The sequence below is a fragment of the Puntigrus tetrazona genome, unplaced genomic scaffold (genome assembly GCF_018831695.1).
Source record: "Puntigrus tetrazona isolate hp1 unplaced genomic scaffold, ASM1883169v1 S000000513, whole genome shotgun sequence".
NCBI classification, from domain to species: Eukaryota; Metazoa; Chordata; class Actinopteri; order Cypriniformes; family Cyprinidae; genus Puntigrus; species Puntigrus tetrazona.
Genome location: NW_025048150.1, coordinates 1,232,026 through 1,250,000, shown reverse-complemented (window position 1 = coordinate 1,250,000; position 17,975 = coordinate 1,232,026). Strand labels below are relative to the sequence as shown.

General features: G+C 38.2%; 1 protein-coding gene across 5 annotated transcripts in view; it reads left to right on the top strand.

The window, feature by feature from the left end:
- The window catches only part of LOC122334302 (potassium voltage-gated channel subfamily KQT member 2), a 43,619-nt gene extending 25,911 nt beyond the window's left edge, over positions 1-17,708 (top strand). The window contains exons 11-18 of one of the 5 annotated variants that reach the window (XM_043232092.1): positions 49-275; positions 2,075-2,122; positions 4,874-4,891; positions 6,652-6,760; positions 7,677-7,808; positions 8,868-8,963; positions 10,293-10,416; positions 12,144-17,708. In XM_043232092.1, coding sequence (XP_043088027.1) covers positions 49-275; positions 2,075-2,122; positions 4,874-4,891; positions 6,652-6,760; positions 7,677-7,808; positions 8,868-8,963; positions 10,293-10,416; positions 12,144-12,866 — 1,477 coding nt within the window. In that variant the 3' untranslated portion in view covers positions 12,867-17,708. Of the gene's footprint in view, positions 1-48; positions 276-2,074; positions 2,123-4,873; positions 4,892-6,651; positions 6,761-7,676; positions 7,809-8,867; positions 8,964-10,292; positions 10,417-12,143 lie in introns of those variants that run through there. The other 4 variants (XM_043232093.1, XM_043232089.1, XM_043232090.1 and 1 more) reach the window with 4 other exon arrangements.
- The last annotated feature ends 267 nt before the right edge of the window (positions 17,709-17,975 follow it).

Genomic DNA, 17,975 nt, shown 5'->3' with positions numbered 1-17,975 from the left:
AGCATCTGCAAACCCTCTCTCAATTCAACACTCTTCCACCCTTCACAGTCAGAAAGTGAGCCTGAAAGAGCGCGTGTTCTCCAGCCCGAGAAACTCCGCGAACAAAGGGAAGAACTCTCCTCAGGGCCAGCAGCCCCTGCGACGCTCTCCCAGCGCCGACAACAGCATCGAGGACAGTCCCTCCAAAGTACCCAAGAGCCTCAGTTTTGGTGACCGCAGTCGAGCCAGACAGGCCTTCCGCTTCAAAGGCGCCGCCTCCCGACAGAACTCAGAAGGTGAGAGAAAGCAAACTGTTCCTGTGCTCTCATATGGTGTTGCCTTCTGTATCTGTCCGCTTTGGTCGTGGTTTGGTAGCTGTAGAGTGCTACATTTGTTACAGAATAGTAGTTGTAGAACGTTGCATTTGTTACAGAATCCTACAGAATGTTTCATATACATTTTGTTACAGAATAGTGGTTGTAGAGTGTTGCATTTGTTGCAGAACGGTACAGAATGATACATACATGGAATGTTATAGAATGTTACAGTGTAGTACATTTGTTACAGAATAGTAGTTGTACAATGTTGAATTTGTTACAGAATAGTACATATTGTTACTCATCACAGCTAAAAGATTCAAATGAAAAGATTCAATTAAAACAAGTAACTTATTATAGTTTGTTACATTTGTTACAGAATAGTAGTTTGCATTTGTTACAGTTGTTACCCGGTGTCACATACACAGAATGTTACACAGACAGAATATTACAGAGTGGTAGTTGTAGAATGTTACAATTGCTGCAAAGTGGTACACAATGTTACATCTACAAAATGTTACAAAAGGGTAGTTGTAGAATGTTACATTTGTTACAGAATAGTAGTTGTACAATGTTGAATTTGTTACAGAATAGTACATATTGTTACTCATCACAGTTAAAAGTTTCAAATGACTTATTATAATTTGTTACATTTGTTACAGAATAGTAGTTCGCCTTTGTTACAGTTGTTACCCAGTGTCACACACACAGAATGTTACAGAATGTTACATAGACAGAATATTACAGAGTGGTAATTGTAGAATGTTACAATTGCTACAAAGTGGTACAGAATGTTACATGGACAAAATGTTACAGAAGGGTAGTTGTCGAATGTTACATTTGTTACAGAATGGTATTGGTATTGTTACTCGTTACAGTTAAATATTGAACGTTCAAATGCAACAGGTAACAATCAAGCAAGCGAGACCTTCATTATAGTTTGTATATTTGAAGTTGCAGTAAATACAATGTGAAAACTAGTGCCTGCTTGAGGAATTCTACACCGGTCTTGTGTTTGAGATTGTTTTAAACTGGTTAGACATGTTCACGTTCATCTGAATAAGCTGCAAAGGGAACTGTAGAAGCTGCACACATCAGGATTCTTATTCTGTCTTTCTGTTGTGCCATTGCATGTTATTTTTGCAGTGTCGTATTGTGATCAGTGTAATTCTTTATGTCTGCGTTATTTGTGCATATCAAATTGATCTTATTATAATTGAGTCGCGTGTTGCTTTTGCTGCTAGTGTTTTTGTGGAGAAACCAAAAGTTCTTGATTTGAAGATTATGAGCTAATTATTTTATTTGTTCAAATGTGCTATTAATTTACATAAGCTATTTAAGATAAACAAGTTTTATGATTGGTATGAATACAGTATATGATTTCATGGCATATAGTATGGCATAAATATATATTATTTTACATATCAATCATAACATTTGGCCTGAATCATTAGGCTGTGTGTTGAAATATTGAAATATAATTTATGAAAATGTCTGTGCTTTGGTTACACTTTCCACAAAGTGTAAATTCACAGCTTATTAAGTGGTTTTTAAAATCCTTGACATTTTATTTAATAAAGTAGAGTTTCAGGTGACTAAATATAAAGGCAGTCTGCTGTGAAACCTACATGTAATAAAACTATTTGTGGACGGCAGCTTGTGGAAAGTTGACCTTTTGTAATCCATGTGTGTTTATGATTTTCCCCTCGTTTTTTTTCTGATGAATGTGGATCCTGATGCTGTCCTTTCCGTTTCTATGTTGGATGCTGATGCTAAAGTGCTCATTGAGATGCAAGAGGAAGATTTGAGACACAGGAACTCTCCAGGTCAGGCAATCCAGATGGATCGGGCTCCCATTCAACCGCTTAAAACCGAAGCACCATATTCAGTCAAACTAACCAGCTTCAGTCACAGCACAACTACCAGTCTACAAATATGCTTTGAGTTTGGTTTGGGCTGTGATCAACGCTTGACATATCTCACATGCTTTATAAAAATAGTATTTATTGACTTTGTTACATTAATTGAGTGATATGGACAAAAGTATTGGAACACCCCCATGTTTGACCACTTTAGTCATTTCTGTGAGTACAAATCATAATGTAAAAGCATATAATGTTTTCTTTAGCAACAGTCTGGACAAGAACCTTTTTCTGTTTCTGTTTTCATCTAAAAACTCATCACTAAACATTAAGATTAATAAAGTAGTCAAACCCGTTCATTAGAAGGGAGCGTCCCAATACTTTGTCCCTATAGTGTATCACACACAAAACAATTGTTGTTCTGAATATTAACATGTGATTTCTTTAGTCCGGTTTAATTCCTTATGTGTTTTAATTGGGTTTTATTCAAAGTAAAGCTTGAGGGTCTCATGACTACACTTATGACTCTCACTTATACAGCATGCTAGATGTATTTATTTATTTATTTTGCCCATTTAAAGCTACAGTATGTAAGATTTTCCATTCTTGAATGACTGCATATCTCTCGAGACTGCTGGGATGAATTCAAAGAGAGACTGGACTGAGAATTTTCATCGCATTTTGGTAATATTATTGTTGAAACTTTTTATGAGTTGTAAAGGTCAGATGTATCTCTTTTTAAGGATTCAGCTCTCATTGGGATAAATCCGCTAAAAAAGGCCACCAGCAGTCTGAAGTTTGTCGGGCAGTTTTGTCAAATGTGATTGTCTGATCATCATGAAATTTAGACATATGTGCATACATGTCTTTAAGAAGCTGTTTACCAAATTTAGCATATCTCAGCCACGAGGTGATGCTGTAATAAGCCATCTATCCATCCATCCATCCGTCTTCTTCCGCTTATCTGGGGCTGGGTCGTAGGGGCAGCAGTCTAAGTAAGGATGCCCAGACTCTTCCCTGTCCCCATACACTTCCTACAGCTCTTCTGGGGGAACAGAGAGGCATTCCCAGCTGAGAGACATAGTCTTCCCTGGGTAAAAGTCAACCACGACCTAGGGTCAAGGGCAGTGGTGTCAAACTCAGTTCCTGGAGGGCCGCAGCCCTGCACAGTTTAGTTCCGACCTTGCACAAACACACATACCATGCAGTTTTCAAATAAGACTTGTTTAGCTGGATCAGGTGTGTTTAATAAGGGTTGCATCTGAACTCTGCAGGGCTTCAGTCCTCCAGGAACTGAGTTTAACACCCCTGGTCTAGGGTGTCCCGGTGCCACTTATGGGGTCACAATACAACTTTGATTGGAAACATTTCCACCAATTAACATTTCCTGAAAAACATTATTTTCAAACTCAACCTAGCTCTTTCATTCTGTTAAACAGTACTTTTTTTCAAAGACAAAACTCTTTTTAAAATATCAGTTTGTTTGGCAGACATAAGTCAATACAGTTTTCAAGAGTATTATTGGTTCATATAGACTAACAATACTATATCATGTGAGCACAATGTGCAAACTTATACATCACAGCGGTCCGAGAATATGCCTGTCTGTAAAGTCTTACCTGCTTTAAATGCTGGACTGTTCCCTTGTCCCTTGTTTGATTTTGAACAATGAAAAATATTAATTAAAATCTGATGTGTCCCTCTATTAAATTGCTTATATGTTTAAGATACCTTTGAAAGCCTTTAGCATGATGAACTGTTTTTATTTATTTTTTTATTATGTTGTATCAAATTTTATTTTATTTTTTTTGAGTTTGTACTTTTATTTGTGCACTTTATTTTACATTTTAATTTAAAAAAAAAGGCTACTACAGCTAATCAGTACCATTAATTAATAAAGTCCCATAACCTGTGAAATATATTCTACGTCCTAAAACATGCATATATTCATAATTATTTGTTTCTGGTTACATATTTACAATTTTAGCTACAGCGGCAGATTTACAAACTTACTCAAATTTAAAAAAAAAAATACAGAAACACATTTCATATTGCACTGTTTTTTTTTTTTTACATTGATCTGCATGAGATATTTTGTGGTGCAATTAACTTTCTATTTTTTTTTTTTTTTTTTTTTAATCATGCATTTCTTTAATGGTAACAGTATATTCCTTTTTTTCCCCCTCGTTTCTTACTGTAGTTTTGTTTTTGTAAACGTCTAGCTGGTAATGCTGTACTTTGGTTTAGTAACGCTGCTGTTAAGTTCATGAAATATCTTGCTGCCACCTATAAGCTGCTATCAAGATATCAGACGTTTAGCGTAGTATAAAAGCAACGGACGGAGAAATCAGAGAAAGCGTCTGATGTCTTGTTAGCGCGCACAGTTCAATACGCACCTTCACTTGAATGTCATTTCATTGTGTTTAAAAACGGACACTCTTTGAATATTTGTAGCTGAACATTTCACTTCATGCAAGAAAGAGTGCGTGTCATTTCTCTGAAGGTAAATCAATTATCCGAAGCGCTGAATAACAAAATCTGGCTTTAAAACTAAATCCGGTTCACCTTCTGAGATTTTGCAAGTTTCAGAAAATGTATTTTATTTTTCATTACTATGACCACTGTTCCTTGCAGTTATAGATTTTAAGCAGGTCTGTTTTGTTGTTGATTTTAACATTAACTTTATTACCGTCTCTCCTCCCCAAACTATCGCAGCAATCGAAGGGTTAATCAGTAAGAGACGATCAAACAGCAGCTCGTTTTTTTTAACGACCCTAGAGCTAGTGCTAGTGTACGGCTGCAAACCTTGCTCTTTTTCCTGCATGTGAGAAGAAATAGTTAGACCCGAGGAGGAAAAGTTAATGCAGTGAAGACCACAGAGCTGTGGAACAACTAGCCCTCGTTAAACCGGTTTCAGACCGCCATCATTCACTCGAGGGTCTGGAGCCGGACGGTTGTTTTAAGACTCTGTGGTTTATTTGGCATAATAAGCACAGGTAGATTTATTAGTGCGCGCCTGTCCTGTGCCAGACGGTCTGTGCTAACTATTGGAAACACGGGAGAAGGAAACTGTGACCCAAAATGGCAGATGCACCAGCGTTTTGCATGAGTGTATGAAAACGGGCTAGTTGGTGTTATTTAAAGGGACAGTTCACCTTTAAAATGAAAATTTAATTTACCAGCCCTCAGGCCGTCCGACGTGTATTTAAATCTTCAGTAGAATAGTAAAGAAGATTTATAGCTGAATTCACGCTTTATAAAACGCATGTCAGTGAATAGCTTTTTTTATATCAAGGAATACAAGTTTATAGTCCCAGTGACTCCTGACGATGTATTGAGATCATGTGAAATGACATTATAACCTATCATAGGTGCCAAAAAACACAAGATAGGCTCTGTTTTGGATTGCATCGATTGTTTTAGAACATTATTCCTCTGATTTGCATTTTTGACACCATTTCAGATTAAGAAATAAATAAAAATGGACAGCCTGAGGATTAGCATTGTTTTGGTTGAACTGTCCTGTTAATGACTCTAAATCAGCGCTTCTCAACCGAGCGAAGTCTGTTTTGTTAAAGAAGCTACTGGGTGTTCAGCATGAAATCAGTCGAGAAGCGCTGCTTTAAGATTCGAGGTGGTTTAGAAAAGTCCAGTATATTATAAGTTTCATCCATCAGCATTACCCTAGAAAATCATTTCAAACAGTCAATTAAACTGAAAGTATTTCTACAAAGTCAAAGAATTATTCATTTAATTATACGGCATAAGTTCATTGCCGTTTGCTTTTACAGCCGCCTCAAAAAGACCGTTTGGACTAGTTTAAATGACACTAAAATGTGTCTCAATGTCGCTGCATTCGATACAAAATATCAAATCACGTGTGTGTGTGTGTGTGTGTGTGTGTGTGTGTGTTTATATATACAGAATAAATATGCATAGTATGCACAGAAATAAAACCATTTTGGATGTGATCAGTCATTCGACAGCACTAATTATTAATGTTTTAATCGTTGGAAATTTGTTATGCATTTCCTGCCAGTTTCAGTTTGCGCGTTATGTATTTATTTACTAATCATTTTGTCTATATGACAAATGCATTGAATTTTCAGTGTCCTTTTTATTTATTTTATTATGTTTTTATCTGTGCATCGTTCTAAACCAACTAGATTTTCTCTGTGTTTTTTAAGTTACGGTTTTGTCCCTTTAAAGCGACTTCTTTAACGTCGTCCATTCAAACAGCTCTTGATTTGATATTTCGCTACGCCATTCAGCGACGTCCGGGCGTGTTTTGGGGTCACTGTACGGCTTTCTTGTTCTTTGGGCCACAGTTGTCTGGGACTCCCCCCGAAGCTCTCTGTAAAGACCGGTCTGGCGCGGGACCGAGCTAGTTAACCCGGTTAACGGCTGCAGCTCTGCTAAGCGTAGGTTTGTGGAGGGTTTAGGGGGTTTGTGCACTAACTCCAGAGTCCTGCTGTCCGTGTTGTGTTTTTTAGAAGCCAGCCTTCCCGGAGAAGACATTGTTGATGACAATAAGAGCTGCCATTGTGAGTTTGTCCCTCAGGATTTAACGCCGGGACTAAAAGTTACCATCAGGGCCGTGTGGTAAGCAAAGATGAGACAGGCAGCATCCATCAGACGAGTAATATTATTGATAAAACTACAGCAGTCTGCATCACATAATATTACCTCATAAACTCAGTCTTTCCTGAATGTAAGTCACATTCAGTCTTTTGAATCCTTCGTCACATTCACACTTTCATCGCTCAGATCATGCCAGCGACTCTTATACATGAGATCTTTTTAATACTGAAGGTCAGCATCAAGCCTGAAAAATGAATAGATGGGTGTCTGGGACTCTAAAGTAGTTCTATACAGCAAATCTCACACGGACATGTTCAGGTCATGTTTTAATGCATAAAATAAATTTTCTTTACCTAAATATTTTTTAAAAAATATTGAAACATATATTTTGTTGTTTTGCTTATTTTATATTGAACTTGTTTTTTTTTTTTTATAATTTTAAAATAAGTTTTTCCACCTCGATCTGGACAAGAAATAAGCGTTATTTTAATACCAATGTCGCATTATTATAGTTTTATATTAATACTCTGTATTAGTGTTTATCATTTGCGTTTGTCATTTTTATTTGCTTTAGTTTTATTTAAATATGGCTTAATATAAAACCATACAACTAAATAGTTTTTATGCCTTTTCGTATTAAACTATGAAAATTATCAATAAATCATAAAATCATATATATATATATATATATATACAGTATATATATATATATATATATATATATATATATATATATATTTATTTATTTATTTATTTTAAGTAATAAACAAGCCAAAATAAAATGATAATTATTGTTTATTTATTTTAGCTTCTAGGCGATCAAAACATATTTCCTCCTTTCTTTCGTTATATTTTCGTCTGAAATATGACCTGGACACGTGTCGTGTTGCCGTCCAGTGTTAAGTGTGATAATGTGTGTGATTGTTTGTCCCTGCAGCATCATGAGGTTCATGGTGTCCAAGCGCAAGTTTAAAGAGAGTCTCCGGCCGTACGACGTGATGGACGTGATCGAGCAGTACTCGGCCGGACATCTGGACATGCTGGCTCGCATTAAAAACCTGCAGTCCAGGCAAGAGCAGATGCAGATGTTCCTCTTCTCTTCTGACGCTTGACTCATACACACTAGATAGCGTTGTGTTGTGTTGTGTTGTGCATGGCTCGGTTTCCCAAACGTCTCTCACTGGTCCGATGTTCACATCCGTCAGAATCAGATCTATCCTCACGTGTGTGTATCTGATACCCAAAACCCGTCTTCAGTGGCTTTCGTGTGTTTGAATGCCTCCACCGAGAAGCATTACAATACAATATCATGACATTTTAGCAGCGTATGTGGGTCGATAATGACGTGAGATTCATTTTTGTGATTTTTTTATCAATTCGTTTCATGAAAAAAGGCAGTTGAAACTTTAGTGGGAAATCATTTTTATTTAGAAGTTGCTGGTATATTTCATAAATGCTGAAAAAACGGAAAGTAGCGCGTTCAGTTAAATGCAAAATGTTAAGATAAAAATATTTTTTTTAATTCGGTGGCAGAAACGGGCTTAAATGTGATATCCGTGATTCCGAAATTCGATATTTTTTGCTTGCAAAATATAAAAAGTCTTAAAAATAAAGAGTTATACGCTCGAGATGCAATGAAAATATTTCATTATATTTTATTACGTTTCCGTTCTTTTAAGGCCTGCGCATTTATATCATATTATAAATAATAAAATAGCGTGAATTAAAGTGTCACATCTACCACTACAACCGAGGTATGCTTTATATAATGAAAATATATTTGTGTATTTTATGATATTTTTCTCGCTCTTTTTGTAGTTATTATCACTTTTCATTTCCATACAACCCAAAGCTCTCCTCAAAAGCAGCTCTTTTCCGCCTGCACCGTCACGTCCGTCTCGTTTCAGGCCGCTCCTCCCGTACGTACCAATGATTTGTGGTTTGACACGCGAATATATTCCCGCTTATACGAATCAGACACATTACCGGCGTACTCTCATCACACGCGGATCGCTGACAGCTTTTCACGGTAATGTCTGGAATATATTTGGAGGGTTTGTTGTTGTCTGCGCTGCCCGTGTCACGTCATTCTGCATTCTGCTGTCCTCTACTCTATTTGCTTTGCCAGGTTAGATATGATATTGGGTCCTCCGGGCCCCAGCACCCCTCGCCAAAAGAAGTGTTCAACCAAAGGAACCAAAGAGTCGCCCCAGTTGTCTTCTAGGTTAGGACATCTCCCGGGCCTGCGTTAGATCTCTCTCTCTCTCTCTCGCTCCAGAGAACCAAGAAACCCGCTTCTGTTTCAGACTACATGGCTAGTAGAAACCGAGCTCCCTAAACAAACCAGTCTATTACTGCACCGAGCCCGCGGCCGCTGATAATCAGCTCCTAATTCACTCCCATCGCCTTCGTTTGCTGCGAGCGAAGGCTTTTGTAGAGACGTTTAGTCGAGGGTTTAGTCGAGTTACTAGTCATGTAGCTGAACTAAAACTGGTTGAGCTAGTTTGCCTGCACCGCTGTGTGGAAATGAAGAGTTGCGGCAGAAAGAAGCGGCGAATGGAGATGCGCTGAATGGATGGGTGGTTTTTTTTTCGCGTATGCATGTCGGCACGGCGTTTTTTTCTGGCATGCCACATGATGCACCGTACTTTTTCTCCATGCTTGACTGATTCCCACCGAAGCAGCCAAACAACACATCCGAAGCCGTATTTAGTGTCTCGGATCAGACCCCTGCTAGTGTAGTCCATCAGCTTTGGAGAATGTGTCCGATGTGCGGCTCGTGCTCTAACGTGCAACTAAAGATGTGATTTCACTTCGACACATTGTTCAAAAGCGGCAAATGTCAACAGAAAACGTCCGTCTGGAGGGCCTGACTCTTTCTGTCCAATCACCTCTGTTCGTCTGCGGGTGGACACGCCCCCTCATTATCATACCCCTCCCTCTGCATGCGTTCATTGAGCTCCCACACTGCTTTGTGCTTTAAGACAGAATACGCGGCGTATTATTTCTTAAAGTGAAGAATTTAATCCAATGTTGTTGTCACTCCTAACACTTCAGATGAATGCGCAGATATTTATTCGAACAAAACATAACAAATATAAAAATATATATAGCTTTTGTTTACATAATATTTGTACGTGCTGTGCATATTTATATAGATGCACACGCATGCAGTGTGTATTTTGGAAATATTTACATGCATATACATTTACATAATTGTATTACTATATGATATATTTTTTGGTGTAAAAATATACATGCATATGTGTGTATTTACATATACATAATAAATATACACAGCATACCCATATATATTATGCAAACAAATATATATATATATATATATATATACATATCTATTAGTCTTAAATTTGTTTGAAATCTAGTGTATATAACACTTGGTAAATATAAACAAAATGTATTTTAAACGTGTTTCTCCGTATTTAACGTGAAACGAATCAATGGTTGACATTTTTTCCTACAACATTTGTTTTCTACTAGTTTGAGTTATGATGTTTTTACTCGATGTTTCGTGTCTTTAATTAATTGTTAGAGTCGATCAGATTGTTGGTCGAGGTCCTCCAATAACAGACAAGGACCGTCCTAAAGGAACCACGGACACAGAGCTGCCGGAAGATCCCAGCATGATGGGACGGCTTGGGAAAGTGGAGAAACAGGTCCGTCGCACCCCAGTGATTCATATGCATGTTATTTAATGTTCAATTTTAAAACAAACATTTAAAATTATTCTTTGTAATGCATTTTTGAATGCATTTATGACGCAAAATCCATTTTAAAAGCACGTTATAGATGTATACAGTGTGTTTTTTTCCAAGATTTGTTCCAGAATCGTTTTGAGAAACTAAATACGCACGCTTTAATTCCTGAACTAAATGAATTAAGAGGTTTTGCATGTTATGTGCGATTTTTAAAATGTTAAATATAATGTTTATGTATCAAAACAAGTTGTGTTGTATATTAGATGTTTTAATCACAACCAAAATGTGTATTTTATACATTAATACACTTTTTTTTAAAATACACTTATTATTAAAACTAACACTAACGATTTTATCATAACTTGAAAGTTTACTTTATGTATCAAATACATTTTTTAATCAGAATTAAAAATAAAATATATGTATTAATAAATAAATATGTATAAAAAAATTTAATAAAAAATGATTACATTATTTGGACACTCTTTGAGAGATTTACCAGGCTGTTATATTTATTATATTAATTATTCTGAAGTAAATCGAATGCACGAGCCACATAGGCCTACCAAAAAAAAAAAAAAAGATTAATAAATGCGGATGATTAGTCATCTTTGACTAACATCATCTTTGCTGTAGCACAGAGATGAGCTCACTTTAATGTGATTCATTAATAACCAAGGGTCGGTTTTACTAAGCAGGGCAAATTTAGCACCAAAGAGAAAAACAGCACCAGTGAAATTTCTGCAGGTGATTAACTAACAATAAGCAAATTAAAGACACAGACACAACGTCTCATTTACATACCGACCGACGCAATATACCAAACACAGCGAAAGAGAAAGAATCCACAGTACACCGAAAAGAACTGAAAGCCAAAAAAATAAGGGTTGCAAAAAGTTTTTATACACCTGGACTCCTAGTTCAGGGTATAAATTCACCTTTTCCTTCCTGAAGCAAATTAAAAAGAAAATGGCTTGGCTAATGTTCATATAATGTGTTCTTCTTGCATTGCGAAAAAATTAATACATGTGCATTAGCATTTAAAGAGACATGCACCAAAATGGCTTGCTGTGAGCAGAGCTTTTTTTTTTATTTGAAGGTAAAAAGCGTGCTGTTTTACACTAGATTTTAACCAAAGTATGTTACAGACTTTTCATTAAGATCCTAAAGAATCATATAAACTTGGAAAATGAGCATCTGATGAATCCTTTAATGCCAAAGGACGGTTTGCATTGGCGCGCGCTGTTAGTAAAACTTCCAAGCAAAAAAAAAAATCAAAGCAAAAAACAAACAAAGATTAAGTAAATGGCAAACTCTGAAATAGGGGGATTTAAGTCTTGATATGTCAAGATTTGGCAACCTTTTCCTTTACAAATCCTGATATGGCAACCTTTTGTGGAGGTTTTGTTACCAGTGCAAAAAAAGCCCAAACAGCAAATTAAAACTAAATTATTTCTGGATAAATAACCAGCAGACACTAATCGCAGGTGATTATGCTTAATAAGTTGTTATGATTTAAATACAATTTATTGTGCAGCCCTACATTCAATGCTTGTATAGTTTCGAACCCAAAACCTCAGCAGGAAGCCTAGTTTGTAAAAGGGTAGTTTATTGAACTTGGCCCCATATCATACGTCTTCTGAAATGTGAAATGTAAATGATGATAAATCTTCCTGCTTTTTCAGGTGATGTCGATGGAGAGAAAGCTGGATTTCCTGGTCAACATCTACATCCAGCGCATGGGCATCCCGCAGTCCGAGACGGATGCTTACTTCGCCTCTAAGGAGCCGGACCCGGCCCCGCCGTACCACAGTCCAGTGGAGCACATGGAGAAGAGCGGCTCCATCACCAAAATCATCCGCTCCAACAGCTCGGCGGGCCAGAAGAACTTCGACCCGCCGCCGTCGACGTGCATCAACCACCACTGCCCGCCCTCAACGTCCTGGCACCTTCACAGCCGGCCCGAACCCATGCAGGGACCGTCACCCACGGGCGACCCCTCGCTAGTGCGCATCCCGCCGCCTCCGGCCCACGAGCGCTCGTCCGCCGGCCACAACGGAGGCTCTCGCGGGGCGGGACAGCATCATTCGTCGCGAGGCGAAGACGGACGCCCGCTGGCCCTTTCCCAGCAGCAGGCTGGAGCCGAGAGCGACACGTCCATATCCATCCCCTCGGTGGACCACGAGGAGCTGGAGCGCTCCTTCAGCGGCTTCAGCATCTCGCAGTCCAAAGAGAACCTGGACTTCCTCAACAACGCCTACTTCAGCGGCGTGTCGCGCTGCGCTAAGGTCCGGCCGTACATCGCCGAGGGCGAGTCGGACACGGACTCCGATCTGTGCGCCCCGTCGCCTCACTCCGCCACCGGAGACGGCGCTTACGCAGACAGAGGATGGTCCGGCCCGAAGTAAACCTCGCCGATCCGTGACCCGACCGTCGGCAGAATGCGCGCCGGACTGCGTTTGCGTGTTTAAAAAGCAGCGTTTCTCTTCGGCTCCTCGGGCGGAAGAAGCGGTGGAAGCGGCAAGATGCAATGCGGTGGCTTCTGGGAGCCGAGCGCTTGCTTATCCATCGGCTCGTGTCTGGAGAAGGGTGCATTTTATTGCGAGAGACGCTGGGAGAGACTTTTAGCGTGTCATTTGTGACCCCGGACCGCAAAACCAGTCATATTTTGGACATTTTTAGATTAAATAAGCCGTCCATTGAGGCGTGGTTCGTTAAGGCCGGGACACACCAAACCTGCGAGCGCAGACGAAAGCTGACAGTGTTGTTGCCTCTCATCGGACAAAAAAAGCTGTGCTTGAACACACTGCACACACTACAGCCGAGATGAGTTTGATAACTATATTATCGGCTGTCAATAGTAAATGCGCGTCATTCGTACAGAGAGACCGGAGCAAAGATATACGAGATAAGCACAGACGTATGAAACGTAAACAAAGCGACGCTTAAAATGAAAATGAACTATATTTATTTTGTCAGCTCGCGTTGCTATTTTTGTGGTGAACAATTAATCCGTGCACGTCAATCCACCAAATTTTGTTTGCCTTTAATCCAAATCTGGAAATGCTCCTCCCTTCACCGGAACGCCTACTTTACTACATCCAATCAATTTGCGGTAGAAATAATAAGCCACACCCTCTAGTTTACTTATTCAATCTCTCGTTAGTATGTCACAATGCATGAGTAAATATAGTATCGCGATACTAGTCTCTTGAAAATGCATATAAATACTATGCAAATTAAAATCGAAAACTCGTATTGATGCGCAAAAATGGATTTTGGCTTATATGTGACTTGCGGGTTTGTTCGTATCTATACTACGAGTTTTCATTTTTATTTGCCGTACTATTTATACGCACACATATGAGATCACGCAGGTCATGTTGAATCGGACCGAGGTGAGCCCGACAAGAGCTGATGGCCGACCGTCGGATTGGTGTGTCTTTCGGAGAGGACATATAATAATATTTGGAAGAGATGAAACTATTTGAAACTCTGCAATCCCCTAAAGTTTGCACAAAAATCTAAATATTGACAAAACTGCATTTAAAGTCGTTCAGATGAAGTCACATGCAATGCAAAATATCTTCATCTGCTTAAGACGGTTTTGTGCGCCGGGGTCACATATGTGGTGCGTTTGCATCTTTAAGAACATGTCATTGATTTCACATAGTCAGCTGGTCAAAGGGACTGTTCACTCAAAAATCTTACAAACGACCTTTCGTAATTTACTCACCCTCGTGTGGCATCAAACGATACGACTTGCTTTCTTCTGTGCAACACAAATGAAGAGGTGCTTTTCAAACAAGGACAGGTTTTGCCTCTTTCAAGCTCTAAAAGGACCAAACTGCATTCGAGCAACCAGCACACATCAAATGCATTCAGTCGAAAGTAGATAGAATCGATCGTAAAAGATGAATATAGATCGGTGGGCCACTTTGTCAAAGAAGTTGTTCATGTTTGTCCCTAAACCTTTGGCAAAACTCTCAAAAGGAGTGGAGATGTCGTTAAAACTAGCTACAAAAGTGGCAACAATTATCACGTGAAACCATAACGATTAAGTAAAGAACCATAAAAAACCCCATAACGATTAAGTAAACAACCTTTAACGTTTGTGGAGGCTTGGTGCCAATGCAAGAAAAGCACAAATTAAACTTAACCGATTTGTAGATAAACAACCAAGTCGTAAGCGTCGTTACAATTAAAATACGACGATTGTGCAGCCCTGCGTTTAATATGCGTTGAACAGTTTCTCGTTTTCCACGGGACTCGAACCGAAAACCCTAGCATAGCTAGCAGAAGTCTTCAGAAATGACGAAACCAGTAAAACGCAAGTCGTATTTCGATGATAAACGACACGAGGGCGAGTAAATAACGAGAGGCTTGAGATTTTAGCGTGAACTGTCTCTTTAAATCATGTCTCTGTAGTACAGTGTCATCCATGTTCGCTTGTGAATGTACTTCACGACAGCTTGTGAATTTTAAAACATCTCTAAACCAGGTCACTTAACGTCCATCACAGTACTCCCTTAATTAATTGCCATGGTTAGTGAATTCACTTCAAGTACATATATCAAATATGAAAAATCACCTTCTCTCGAGTTTACAGTTTTTTTATTACACCCTGAATTAATAATTTGCATGTTAATAAATTAGGAATATTTAGTAAGATTGTATATTTAAAGTTAATTTCATACTGCGGATTAACAGCTTCTTGATATAATGATAAAAAAAAGCCTATTTTTCTTTTATTAAAGATACTAAACCTTCCAAAGCAATTTCTAAAACTATTTCTGTAACAACAACAGTATCTGTTTATTAATATAATATGTCTGCTTCGCGGTCATGCGGCATACATACTCGTTTTCTAAAACATGCCGTCGGAAAACGTGAGGGCCGGGTGTAGTACAAAGTCGAACGTGAACTAATCATTTAGTTAGTGTGTTAGTTAATTGAATCTCACTCATGAAAAAGGGAAAAACCCTCTTTTGAATGCACTAATGTACTGAGAGCACATGAGAAATGCACTGTGTCGTTTTGCCTTGTTCTGGTGTAATCAATGTTTCGTTGCCTTTTATAGTTTGTTTTATTAAACTGAACGAAAACGTCTGTATCGAGACCGGACAGCTGGCCGGATTTAACGTATGTTTCCTGTAGAAATCATCCGTATGTGCTCTACAGTACACATGCAAGAGCGCACATCTCCAAAGAGGATAGTTCGTTTACATCTTTCGTCTTCCATCCGAGTCGCCGCAGTCTCTTCTTCAACGCTGGTCATCTGCTGCCTGTGCCGGACGGACGCGGGAGACCGGGGCTAGTTGTCACGTTTATTCACGAGACGAAAGTCTAATTACAAACTGCTGTTGCTCAGGAAAAATTGGTGCATTTGGCAAACGCTTTTATCAGGGGAGAATTGCATTTTCCTGGAGAATTGCATTAAAAAAAACGAACTTAGGAATGCTTTTCGCTTAGAACTTGCAAGTGCATTTCACAAATAATGACAAATAATCGGCCATTTTTTTCTTATAAAACATACTTCAATGAAAACTGTTTATATGGGGCAGGTCGTCACACTGCCACACATAAAGTGCTAGAGTGAAAAGCACTGGTGCAGGGTGGGCTATTTCACTTTTTGCTTTACTTTGAAACGTTTCCGCCGAGTGACGACTAACCCCGGCCTCCCCGATTTGAATGCAAAGTGCTTAAGATTCAGCAAAAGCAGCAGAGTTGATTCCTGGATTAATACAGCGTAAAACAATTACACAATGTACAGTCAGAACACCGTGGTAAATGACCACTGAACACCATTTGCCCCAACCGAGACATCTAGACGTAAGTCATTGGTTCAGTTGGGTCGTGTGGCAGCTCTGAAGCTGAAAATCGCTTACAAAAAAGTACTACGTCAATACTCCGGTATTCTTTGAAGTACCTAGGCCTGCCATGTAAATACCATGCTACACGAACACGGTATTCCCTGCCGTCGCTGTGCTACGGTAACACCGCAGTGCTTGTTTGTAAGAGACGGCTGGGTTCCGCACATTCAGTCCGTAACAGTGGTTCGAGTTGAATATCGTCACAGCTGCCTTGCTTGATTTCAATTTGTTTTCCAAAGACTCTACTGTACTTCGCTAAATTGCCTTTGGTATCTTTTATAACGCCGTCGGTTTTGTTCCTGTTGTGTGTGAACGTTTACTTGAGGTCAGTTCGTTTCTGAGATGCTCGTGAATGTACTTCTAAACGCTTTCACTGTACAGACTCAACCGGCTTCTGAGGCACCAGGTATCTGAAAGGACGAGTCAATCTTTGCATTAGAGGCGTACGTGGTATTAGTGATCCTGCACCACTAGGATTAGTTTAACCAGCAGGACTCATGCGGTCAGTTAGCATCACCGGGATGACCAGCGCTAACCAGCATACACTTGCCTGGGAAAGGTCATGGTTTTTTTCGTTAACAAACAGGTTGTTAGTCTTGCTTTTATTCCCAAAATTGAATCAAGATTACCAAAAGTTTTGTTTTTTGAACGTTAAACGCTTGTTTGAGTGCGAAATCTTAGCTTAACTCCTCAGAAACCAGATTTATCGCATTATCAGTCGTCTACGGAAGTCCGTTTCTGCCATGAAATAAAAAATAAGGGGACTGAGACTTTTTATGGCATCATTCTGATCTTTTCTTACTTGCAATTTTTTGTCTTGTTTATTATGAGTTTATATCTCATAATTCATTTTTCTTTTAGTTTGTCTCATAATAATGAGAAAGTTTGTATGTCAAGATTTTGAGTTTATATCTCGCAATCTTGAGCTGGGTTTATATCTCATAATTAGTTTGTCTCATAATTTGAGGTTTATATCTCATATTCTCAATTCTGATCAAGTTTATATCATAATTATGAGTTTATGACTTCTAAGATGAGTTTATATCTCATAATTATGAGGTTATGTCTTACAAGTTTACCTTCTGAGTTTGTCAGTTTTTCTCATAATTCTCATCTTATATATCAACTCTCAGTTTATATCATAAATATGAGTTTCCCTGATAATTTTAACTTTAAATCTCATAATTTTAGTTTGTTTCACAATGTCTTATAAGTTTATATCTTAGAATTCAAGCTTATATGATAATTATTAGTTTTTATCTCATATTTTTTTTATGTTTATGTCTCATTATTAGAGTTTATATTGCAATTTTAAGTTTATGTCAATTATGAATTTTCTCATAATTCTATTTTTAATTTATATCTCAAAATTCTAAGTTTATCTCATAATTCTACATTTCATGTATATCTCATAATTCTAAGTTTGTTTCGAAATTCTATGTTTCATTTATATCTCAAGTATTCTGTTTCATTTATGTAATAATTCTACATTTATCTCATAATTCTAAAATTAATTTGTATGAGTTTGTCTCATAATTCTACTTTTATTTTAAATCTCATAATTCTACGCTTATCTCATAATTCAGTTTATCTCATAATTCTATGTTTCATTTAAATCTCATAATTCTACACATAATTCTAAGA